General features: G+C 57.3%; 1 protein-coding gene across 1 annotated transcript; it reads right to left on the bottom strand.

Annotated features, from left to right (window-relative positions):
* Position 1: 1 nt before the first annotated feature.
* On the bottom strand, positions 2-10,670 carry FAM131C (family with sequence similarity 131 member C). The gene is made up of 7 exons (XM_075060405.1): positions 10,649-10,670; positions 10,237-10,424; positions 8,044-8,079; positions 6,970-7,063; positions 3,233-3,415; positions 1,887-1,997; positions 2-1,371 (listed from the first exon to the last, which is right to left on the bottom strand). Exons 1-7 carry the CDS (start codon positions 10,668-10,670, stop codon positions 1,040-1,042), a joined length of 966 nt encoding a protein of 321 aa, XP_074916506.1. The 3' UTR covers positions 2-1,039.
* Positions 10,671-11,563: the final 893 nt, after the last annotated feature.

The following is an 11,563-nucleotide window of genomic DNA, read 5'->3' as shown; positions in this document are numbered from 1 at the left end:
GAGAACCAAAGGCAGCTGTGCACAGCAAGGGTGGGGGGTGGGGGGTGGGGCTGGCTGGAGGTAGGGCCTGGCATGTAGTTGAGGTTGACCCCGTTGTGACCACGGTCCCCAAACTGCGCTGTGGCCTGGCCCTACCCAAGGCTGCAGCGCAGTGAGGGGGCATGGCTGTGGCTGAGGGATGTAACTAGCATCCACATGGCAGCTGAGCCCTGCAATCAACTACGGTCCTGTAGAGAGGAAGTACCAAACTGACTGGGTTTGTAGCATTTCCGCCTTTAGGAGCTTGTGGGAATTAGACATCTCCAGCCGCCTGCCTCGATGGAATTTGGGTACCTAACCCCCTTAGGCGCCTTTGAAACGCCCAGCCTCAGAGACCAGGGTGACTTCCTAGTACAAGCCAGCTGCTCGCTAGACAAACACCAAAGCCCCTGGCCCTGAGTGGCTTGAGAACACAACTCTGCAGCGAGCTGGAATTGCAGGGGGGAGCACAGAGGCGCGTCCCTGTTAAACCGGCTGGGAGCTTGTCCGAACTATGTGGAGACAAGAAGGCAAGGTGGTGGGTGCCGGCTTGCATACAGACCACACGCCGACGTGGCTAGCTGGGAGCGCTGCGGGTGGCCGGCTGCTGGCTGAAGCACAGACACTGAACACGCTTGGATGCAGATGCTTCCCCTGCTCCCCTGCTGTCCCAGCCCTCGGGGAACCCACCGGGGGACGGAATGGGTCTTGGTCTTGCAGAGATTCTCCTCAATGCAGCTCAGCAGCCTTGGCCGAAGGAAAATCAATCCAAGCCCCAGACTTGGTGCAAATGGCGCCAGTCCAGTTTATGCCGCCTCTAAAGGGCCCAGCAGCCCCGGCCCTCCAGGCTGCCCTAGCGGTCACCATTCGGAGGGATGCTATTGGTGTCCAACCAGTAGGTGGTTTCTAATCCCTGCTCCCAGCAGCGTCCAGAGCTGGAACTAGCCACCTCAGCAGGGCCCCTCGCTCCATCCTCAGGGCAGCCCTGTCCCCCTTCCTGTCCTGGGGAGGGGCAGGGGACCTAGTTATAAAACACTTCGTCCTCCGAGAAGGAGCTGCTGTCCACGTAGTGCAGGGAGTTGCTGAGCCGCGTGCTCTCCTGTTCCCTCCCCACGCAGGCCTGCTCCTTCTCCAAGCTGTCTGCCTGGGAGCCCCCGGTCTGGGGGGAGCCGCAGGGGAGAGCCCCGGGGAAGGGGTGGGGTGAGTTCCACCTGTCCACTCTGGAGTGCACCCAGGGTATGGGGGAGGTGTTTGTGGAGGAGGAGCAGGCGGGCAGGCTGCCTTCCAGGTTGGGGCTACTTATCACCTGGGGCCTCAGCAGCAGCTTCTCCTGCAGGTAGATGCTCTCCAGGTCTGAAAGCAAAGCCGGGGAGGGGAAGAGCATGTTAGGGACTCAGCAGGGCAGGCGACAGTCAGCTGGCAGGGCCCAGAGAATGGGCAAGGACAATACTTTCAGGAGTGGCCACCAATCCTGGGTGCCCAGCTTGAGACACCTGATTCCTTGAGGCGCTGATCGCCCTCGGCTCCAGCTGGAGTTGCTGGGTCCTCGGTCCATCCAGGGCCCCAGTCCCGCCCTCAGCTCCAGGTGTCACCCGGGGCTTGCCGAAGGGGATTCCCCCAGGGATGCAGCATTGGCCTAGTGCAGGGAGGTGGCCAGGCTGCCCCTGTGCTGCATGACCCCCAGCTGCCCAAACACCCCCCTTGGAACAAGATGACAGACATGGAGCCAGGGACCCACCCCTGACTGATACAGGACACCAGCAAGGATGGCCCGGAGGCACCTTCCTGAATCCGTTACATGCAGGGAGGGCTTGGGAGCATCAAGAGCCCTGCAGGGCTGCTCATGGCAGAGAGGAGGGGGAAGGTACCTTGAAGCTGTACGATCTCCTGGGAGCTGTCCCCGTAATTCATTTCTTCGTCATCTAGCGAGGACCAGGCGCTCAGGGTGGCCTCGGTGATGGCGAATTGTTCGGCAACCCCTGGGCAGGACCATGGGAAACCAAACACAGGTTACAAAGGGAGGGGATTGATAGTGGGCTGTGTCCTGAACCTGGCTACACCAAGTTAAATCTGGAGTGACAGCACTGAAATCAGAGCGAATCTGGATGAACACCAGTGTTCCCAGGAGAAGAGTCTGGCTCATCCCCGGCAAACCAGCAGAATTCTATCGCTGGGACATAGGTGGTCCCAGAGGGGATCCAGCCACGCTCCATCCAGTCCAGTGCCCTGTCTCCAGCCGGGACCAGCACCCTGCTTGGGGGGGAGGTGTGATGGGGGATCACGGTATGGAAAACGCTGGGATCCTCTGGATGGCAGCGAGGCTGAGGGAGCTCTAGCTGGGTCAGGCCCAGGAGTCCTCTGCATGGGTTACTGTTTGGCTGACAGCTAAGCGACATGCCAAATGCATGGGTGTCACGGAGTCCCCGGCTGATGCTCTGGAACAGCTCCTCACAAAGCCAGTCAGGACTTTGGGGAGTCTCCTCTTCCTTGGAGCAGACTGTCTGCAGGGCAAGAAGCTCACACGGCTTCACCTCCTGGGTTTCTCCTTGGAGCATTCAGCATCCTCTGCCCCTCCGTGCACTTCCCACAGCGAATCCGCCCAGGCAGGGTCCTGGGGAACCCAGAGGGTCCCACACCCCCACTTCACAGTCAGACGTGACTCTCAGCCAGCCAGTAAAACAGAGGTTTATTAGATGACTGGAACACGGTCTAAAACAGAGCTTGTAGGTACAGAGAATGGGACCCCTCAGCTGGGTCCATTCTAGGGGACAGTGAGCCAGACCCCCACGTCTGCACTCACTTCCCGTCTCCAGCCAGCTCCAGATTGAAACCCCCTCCAGCCCCTCCTCCTCTGCTCAGCTCCTTTCCTGGGCCAGGAGGTCACCTGACCTCTTTGTTCTCCCCCACCTTTAGCATCCCCTGGCAGGGGGGAAGGGCCAGGCCATTAGTTGCCAGGAGCCAGAGTGTTAGCCAAAAACTAAGGCCTTCACACAGTATTCAGAGGAAACATTAAGAACAGCCCCGCTTTGTCACAACCGGCACTGCTCCCCACCATTCTCCCCAAGGGATGCCCCAGTGCCCAGTCATTTGCAGTGCTCCGTCACGCTGCTGCACAAGCAGAGTCGCTGCTGGTGCATTCACTGCCCCACCTTCCCCCAGCACAGATTATCCCCTGCAGCCTCATTGGCCTGGCAGCTCCCCCCTGCCCACCCACCTGCTGCAAAGCGTGCCTCCCTCAGCTCGTCCGTGAGGTAGGAATAGTGCTCTTCCTCCGTCAGCCACGGCTCGCAGCCCACCTGGGGGGCGCTCCAGCCTTTCCACTCGATGAGGTGCGCCACCCGGCCACGAGCCATGGCGGTCGGCTTGGTGATGTGGTCCTTTATGGTCTGGACTAACCCTAAAGCAGAGACGGGAGGAGCTGGATTGAAGCGGGCGGGATTCAGACCAGTGGGATCAACGCAACAAGACTTGGTGCTGAAGGAACGTCCTGCAGGAATGTCCATGCTGGGTGGGCCCCAGCCAACCAGCCCCACTCACCACAATCCTCTCCTACAGCAGCTGGCTTGGATTTCTGCTGGGGCTTCCCTAAGGAGCTGGTCAGGAATCTAGAGGGATATTTATCAGATGTTGCCTGGTTTGGGATTGAAGGGCACCGGGCAGCACTGCGTGTGGGACCCGAGGTGGAGGAGCAGGCGGGGCGGGGGGCTGCAGGTCAGGATTGAGGGGCACCGGCAGCGCTGCGGGTGGGACCCGAGGTGGAGGAGCGGGGCAGCTGCGGGTCAGGATTGAAGGGCACTGGCAGTGCTGAGGGTGGGACCTGAGGTGGAGGAGCGGGGGGGCTGCGGGTCAGGATTGAGGGGCACCGGCAGCGCTGCGGGTGGGACCCGAGGTGGAAGAGTGAGGGGGCTGCGGGTCAGGATTGAGGGGCACCGGCAGCGCTGCGGGTGGGACCCGAGGTGGAGGAGCGAGGGGGCTCCGGGTCAGGATTGAGGGGCACCGGCAGCGCTGTGGGTGGGATCCGAGGTGGAGGAGCGAGGGGGCTGCGGGTCAGGAATGAGGGGCACCGGCAGCACTGCGGGTGGGACCCACGGCTGGCCCCAGTCAACTGACTCAGGCTCGTGGGGCTTGGGTGGCGGGGCTATAAAGCTGCCGTGCAGACATTCCCAGGGCTAGAGCCTGAGCTCTGGGCCCCCCTGAGGAGGGAGGCCAGCCATGGGTGTCTATCTGCCGTGTAGACGTACTCTTTCATTCCGTGCCAGGAGAAGCTACCTTGCACTACACAGACTTTCTCTTCTCAAGAGTGAAGTTAACATGGAGCCCAGCTCAGCTACAGCACAAACAGTAGCAGCACCATACACCTCCGCCCTGTCCTGGAGAATCTGCCTCTGGGGCCAGAGGGATAGTCAGGCTCCAAAGCTCATCCATTCGATGGCCTTTTTGCTGAGTGCCAGCTGGGATGATGGTCACCAGTTCACTAGGGACTGGACTGGGACCCCTCAAACTCATCATTACATATGGGCCAATCTTCAGATAATCAGAGCTGGGTTGGATCCCAATTTACTGGTGCTAACATTTTGGACAGCTCACCCAGGGGCAATTCCAAAGCCAAGTGAAGCCCCCGAGGGAATGTCTACATTGCAGTTAGACGCTCGGGGCTGGTCTGTGCCAGCTGACTCGGTCTCACAGGGCTCGGACTAGGTGGCTGTTTGGTTTTCCAGGCCTTTCGGACTCTGCCGGGAGCTCTTGCAGCAGGGCAAACAGGAAGAGCTGCCCCTCGTATGCAGCCATGGCTGAGAAAGCAGCTACTTTTATAAATCCGAGGAAGTGGCGTGGCTAAAGCATTGGCCACGCCCCTGAATGGCCATAGACCCACCCAGAATTGGGGAGCGGATAATAAATGCCTCCAGCTGCTCTCTCTCTAGTGTGACGTGGTTGTTTAGGAGACCTGCTGGCCCAGCCCTAAGTGGATAGAGGAAGAGGCGAAGTGTCTCTCTCGTGCTCACCAGCTCCTCTTGACCATTAGCTCCTGGTGCCTTGCTAAAAATCACCATTTCTCTTATTTTACCATTTTTATCATAAACTTCACAGTGGTCTTTTTCCCCTTGCTAAGCCAGTAGGACTCTCCCCACAGTCTCATGGGATTTCCAGCAGCTCTGGGTCCTGAAGACCTGACCCCTGGTCACAGTGCTGCCCCTTGCATCGCCCCAGCAGTGAGCCATGTTCCCTCAACTCTGTCTGCCCCGGGTCACCTCCTGAGCAGGTTCTGTCTGTTGTGCTAATTGATGACGGAGAAACACAGCCGTGGTGGGAGGCCATGGCAGGAGGGGCGTCTCCCAGGGAGCCAGGGCCAGTCCCATGGAGGGCTCTGGAGACCTTGAACCAGACTCTGTGTTCAGGAGGAAGATGGGCTGCTGTATTTTGTATCATGTGGGGCTTTGACGGGCCATGTGGCTCCATTCCTAGATACAATGAATTGCAGAGCTCAGGGCTAGAGGTCGGGAATGTAGAGGTCCCTGTGGCAAGTGTGTGTCTGGTGGGATGGGGCATCATCTCCTGGCCAGCTGCAGATGGGGGGGGTTCTGACAGCATCTGGGGGAGCTGTGCAATCACCTGAGGCCAGGTGTCTCCAGCAGTGGGGGATGACAGAGAAGACGCTAGATTCACCTTCCCACCAGTGTCCCCTCAGTCACTTGGGCCAGCTTCACCCACCGCTCGCCATCCAGGGGCTGCCCTTGGCTGGGCACGGAGAGAGCTGGGTGTTGTGTCCAGCTGCCCTCCCAGCTCCGGGAATGGCCGTTGAGTCGGATGGGGAGGTGGGTTGGGACTGAGGGGCACCAGCAGTGCTGGGTGGGAGCCTGGACAGGGCTTTGGAGGCAAACAAATGGATACTCGTGCTGCTCTGAGGGGATGGACTGGAGCCACGTCTGCCCCTTCCCCTGCCCCATGCCGTGCTCCAAGCAGAATCATGCTGCTCCGGCACTGGGGCCCTTTCTCCACGGCGGCTCTGGGCAGGCAGCCTCAGGCATTATTCCAGCGCCACCGGCCTTGTGGAGAAAAGGGAATCAGGCCAGCCGGGCCAGCCGGCTGGCGGTTTCCATGGAAACAAATACTTTATTAATCTCCACCACACACAATTAATTACGCCCGAGCTGGTGGGGGCTGGGGGGTGGACGGATGTGGCTGCTGCTGGAAGCAGATAAACTCCCTTCCCTCCTCTTCCCGCTTCAGGACCAAGGCAATTAGAGCCGCTCAGCCTGGCCTGTGGGGTCCCGCTGGTCTCTGGCCTGGTGCAGGGGAGGCTGCTTGTTGTCATGGGCAGCGCTAGCTTCTTGCAAGGGCCCACGGGCAGATCTGAGATGTGAAGGGCGTGATGGCATTGACCAGAGGATTTGGATGGCTCTGCTGCTAGGCCGAGCAATGGCCCTACCCATACCAGAACCAAGGACCCTTTAGTCTCGTCAGCCTTCGATCAGGACTCAGGGACTCCCCATGCGGTGACGAGGCGGGGCGGGCTGTGTTAGCCCGTCTGGGAATCAGAGAGGCTGTGTTTATCCTACAGCCTCGCTAAAGAATCCCCTTTCTGTTCCCTGGAGCCAAGGCAAGGCTCTTGTCCACCCCGAGGCCGGTCTGGCGGGAGGATGGGCGCCCCTGGACATCCCCTCAGTGGGGATGGGATCGGGCCCCTGCTCCATTTGAATGAAGAATGAGGAGACTCCTTCAGGCGAATCTGAATCACCATGATTGCTCCATCAGACAGCCGGGATCCACCCCTGCCAACGACACAGGGGGCAGAGAAGCCCCCGCTGGGATCTCGGCTGGAAATCTGGCCTGGCTGCCCAGTCCTGCATCTTTGCATCAGTGCTCCTCTGGGAGGCTGTGCTAGTCCGTCGTGCCAAGCCGGGGCTCAGGGGTGACGGAGCCTGGCGGGAGGGAGGGATGGTCTTTACCTACCCACCAGAGAGGAGGTTGCCAGGGCCGTGACATTGTAACCGCTGGAGCCAGATTTGGAATCGGAAAGGATCCCACTGGATGTCTTGAAACATTTCTGCAGAGGAAGGAGAGACACAAAGGCTGGCAAGATGGGCTGGGTCAGTGGGGAGAGAGCCAAGCACCTTCAGCCAGCCCCACTTCTAAGAGAGGGGACCCATGCAGGCCAGGGTGGGGGCCTCCAGGCTGGGGGAGCTCCCAGAGGACCCAGCAGCCCATGGACACTCAGGACTCATGATACGAGATGCAACGGCTGGGTGGCATTTTGCTGTAGACTTGTGAGTGGGGCTCGTGGGACCATGTCTAGTGTGCTCTGCTGCTGCAAAGGTGGTTGCAGAAGTTCCCATGCTGGTAACTCCAGGGGCAACTGTAGTTAAGTGGCCATCATGGGGTTAACTGAGTTGCACAGAGTATTATGGGATGGAGCCATGCTCCACACCTCCCTTCCTTTCCGATTTAGTCTGGCTTAACTCCCTCCTTCCCCTCCTCCCCCATGCTCTGGTATGATGCAGTTAAATAAAGCAGCAAGTTCCCAGCCTGCAGGTGGGTGAGTAGACTGATCTTTGTTGCTGAGCCAATCCTACAAAACTCACAGAGATGTGCGCTGGGGAGGGGGGACATGCTCAGTGTCTGCCAGGTACCTCCCAGCTGTGCCCAGTCTGCAGGGCTGGTTCTGCACCCGCTGGCACAGAGTCCCAAGATGGCAAGAGTCCGCAAGACCTCACTGTCCCATGAAAGCCCACTGGTCCCATTCAGTGTGAGGACCCTGTGCTGGCCTTGTGGCCCACCACAGCCTCCCCATCCCCGCCGGAGCTGAGCAAAGGCCAGCTGATGTGATCACCTTGAACCTATCCCCTCCACTTGCCACAATTTTCGAGGGACTTCCAACCTGGCCAACCCCCTGCCCCAAAAGCACAGCTTCTTGCATAGCAAGCACCACTTCAGCCACATCTGCCCTGCATTCTCCCAGGAGCTCAGCGTAGGTTCCCAGGCTGTAGAACTGCAATGTACCCCCAGGGCCACCCAACCCACACTGACCTGCACAGGGTCCCAGCAGAAATCCATCTGGTTTTCCTAAAACACAGGGGAGGAAACGAATTAAAACCGGTGCCAAACCCAGGGCTCCCCAGCCACAGCCGTCCTTTTGCTGCAGATTGGTCACAGTGTGGAGGGGAAACTGAGATTCCTGTAGCCCAAAGCAGCTCTCTGGGGTGGGCCTGTCTTCTCTGTACAGCAGCTAGCACAGTGGCTCCTTCTTCTGTCTTCCTTCCTCCTGGCTTGTTTTATTCATTCATTCCCCTCCTTTCCCCATTCCCTTCATCTCCACTCCAGCAAGTCACTGCTTTTGTCTTGTTTCCCCCTTAACCTTGACTGGGACTTGCAGGTGGATAATTCTTTATTCAGACAGCTTGTCTGAAAGACACAAAGCTACAGAATTCTCTAAGTGTGGGGGACAGCAGTGCGGCCTAGTGAGCAGGGTGCGGGAGCGAGGGTATGTCTGCACTTCGAGCAGGAAATGTGCGTTCCAGCTGGAGGAGACATCATTCTGGATGATACTAGCTTGTTCTCTCTCTCAGAGAGGGGCAGCTGAACCCCTAGCTCTTCCCAAAGGAGCCCAGTGTCATTGTCTCTGTTTTACTCATGGGAAACTGAGGCATCAAGGTATTTATTTTAAATTCCTAAAACATATAAACGGATGTGGGGGTTGCCCACTGTGGAGGTTAGATTGGAGGCTGTTTGGAATGATCTGCACAATGCCCTAAACACTGGCCAATGAAAGCTTTATACCATTCCCGCTGTTCAACCAGCAGCACCATTTTCCCTGGCATAGGGAGACTGTATTGAGCGGTAGTAACAACATCCAGCTCTGATATACTGCTTGACTCCTCGAATGCAGGTCAGGGTCATTAACAGATGGGGAAACTGAGGCACGGAGCAAGGCAGCAACTTGCCCATGGTCACACAGCAGGTTAGTGGCAGAGTGAGGAATAGAACCGAGGTGTCCTGATTCGTAGGCAGGGGCCCTAGCTGCTAGACAACACTACCTCTCTAACACCCCTTCACCGTTGTTTATAGAATTGTGTTGGATGGACAGCCCTGAACCCGGCACTGGGCTGGCCAGCTGGCAGCAGCTTCCCCCGCCACACACACAAGATAACATTGTGCTGCTGGTGCTGACCTGGGGGAGGGCTCCATGGCTTAGCTCATCAGCTCCTTAGGACAGGGCCTGTCATTGTGTCCTGGGTTTGTACAGAGCCTTGCACAATGGGGAGCTGGATGTTATAATAACAATAACATGCAGGGGCGGCTCTAGACATTTCGCCACCCCAAGCACGGCGTCATGCCGCGGGGGGCGCTCTGCTGCTTGCCGGTCCCGCGGCTCTGGTGGACCTCCTGCAGGCATGCCTGTGGAGGGTCCCTCGAAGCCGCGGGACCAGCAGACCCTTCGCAGGCATGCCGCCGAAGGCACCCTGCCTGCCGCCCTCCCGGCGACCGGCAGAGTGCATCCCACAGCATGCCGCCCCAAGCATGCACTTGGCGTGCTGGGGCCTGGAGCCGCCCCTGATCAAATGGCCCATTTGGTGCTTGGCCTCACAGGAGAGGCTGCCAAGAAGCACAGGCAATACGGATCTCTGGCCACTTGGCCTTTGTCTGAGCCACCAAGCTGCTGTTACACGGCCCACTGAACAGCCTATAATAGCTGATACTCCCTCATGAACGGGTGAGCGGCTTCCCCGTCTGTTTCCCATCCCTGAGTCATCCGCACTCCTGGCCAGGAGAACTCTCAAAGTGACCTTTCGGGCTGCAGAAAATGTTTAAATCCCCCCTGCCCTGGGTGACCAGACAGCAAGTGTTAAAAATCGGGATGGGGTGGGGGTAATAGGCACCTATATAAGAAAAAGCCCCAAATATCAGCACAGTCCCTATAAAATCAGGACATCTGGTCACCGTACCAGACCATTACAAGCCTCAAGGTTTGTTTGCCAAATAGCAACTAGAGGTCAGTTATAATAGCCACCCTCACAGGTCATCAGCAAGGTTTGAACCCACATCCTTCAGCCGCAAGGTACAGCTCTTTGGAGCTAGTAAGCAAACTCCATTAGGTGGCAGCAGCAGCTACTGTCTGTTCGTCTCATTGAGGCCAAGCTGCTGGAAGGGGCCAGAACACACACATTGCATATCCCTGTCGCACTTGTGATGATTGTCCTGGGGTCCTGACGCTTTGGTTACCTTGCTGTTGTCTTTCTCCAGGGCAGCTGCAGGCACTTGCTGACTGTCATGGCGAGTGGAAGGAGGGCACTGTGGGTGGCTGGCGATGGAATATTCCTTCTGAGCACTTGCGAAGAATTCTGCAACCGAAGGAGAAAAGAGATGGGTGAGAGAGAGACAGGCTGGGCCTGGTAACCTTACTTTGCTGTCTATTTACAGGGCAGTTAGAAAAGAGAGGCTTGGAAAATTGGGGATGGGAGAGATGGAAAATTTCAACTTTTGGGCCCAAAATTGAACCCCAAAACTTTCAGTTTGAAAATGGTGCTGCGGTGCTTCACGGGAGTTGTAGTTTAGCTGCCTCATGTCCCCATTCTCCTCTATAGGACATGTTCTTCAGCCAGACTACATCTCCCATGATGCACTGTGGTCTCACCTGAGATGCCACCACAGCGCATTATGAGAGTTCATGGCTCCGGTGTCTCATGGGATATGTAGTTTGATGGGGAATTTGGCCCACAGAGGTGAGTGAGGGCGTGAAATAGCCAAACTACAACTCCCATTGGGCACTGGGGCAGTATTTCCAAATAGAAATATTTTGATTTTCAGGTGTTAAGCTTTTTGATGAAATGTCACCATTTTTCAAGGAAAGCCGACACTTTTTGTGAAAAATTTTGTTTAGTTGAAGACCTAATGTTCTATCAAAAACAGCTTACATGGAAAATTTTCCACTAAGCGTGACAGAGTGCTAGGAGCCGAGAGCAGACCCAGCGTTCTGCTCGCTGAGGCACTAGCTAGTCCCACTGGACTGGATTTAACTGGGGGGATGGGTGCTCAATGGTTTGGTTTAGGTACGAGGCTGATGAGCTTAAGAGAGCAATCAACATACGAGCTGCCAACAGGTAAAGGCGAGGAAGGAAGTGCAAGGGGGGTGGCTGGCAGAAGCTGTGGGAGACGGGATCCTGAGATCTCTGGAGAGAGGGCGAAGGAGGCTGCTTACTTCCCTGGCATGTTGCTGGACTGGTGGAGGAGATCCAACAAATAACACACAGGTGGTTATAAACTTGGAAGCATCCAGCCTCTTTGGGTGATCCCGAGGCTGGAGAAGGGAGCTTGTTACACAGGCCTAAGTTATGGATCAAAATATGCCATTATGGGCATCCAGAGTCTCTCTCAGGGGCTTCTATGCCACTTTATACTGTGTCTATCTATTCCCTCTGCTCCTCTCTGGCCCATTCCACCTGACAGCCACACAGTGCTCCACAAACATTAATGGTTTGGCCTCACATTCCGCTTGTCAGTATTTGGGGAAACTGAGGCCCAACCTGCCAGGAGTGTTCCTTGGCAGGAA

The sequence above is a fragment of the Chelonoidis abingdonii genome, chromosome 23, assembly GCF_003597395.2.
Source record: "Chelonoidis abingdonii isolate Lonesome George chromosome 23, CheloAbing_2.0, whole genome shotgun sequence".
In the NCBI taxonomy this organism is placed as follows: Eukaryota; Metazoa; Chordata; order Testudines; family Testudinidae; genus Chelonoidis; species Chelonoidis abingdonii.
This window is presented reverse-complemented; position numbering and strand designations above follow the sequence as displayed.

Coding starts and splice junctions, on each gene's coding strand:
- FAM131C (XM_075060405.1), bottom strand. CDS start 10,670: ATGCGCTGTGGTGGCATCTCAG. Junction 10,425..10,648: donor GCGCTGTGGTGGCATCTCAG/GTGAGACCACAG, acceptor CCCTGTAAATAG/ACAGCAAAGTAAGGTTACCA. Junction 1,372..1,886: donor GGAGATCGTACAGCTTCAAG/GTACCTTCCCCC, acceptor CTTTGCTTTCAG/ACCTGGAGAGCATCTACCTG.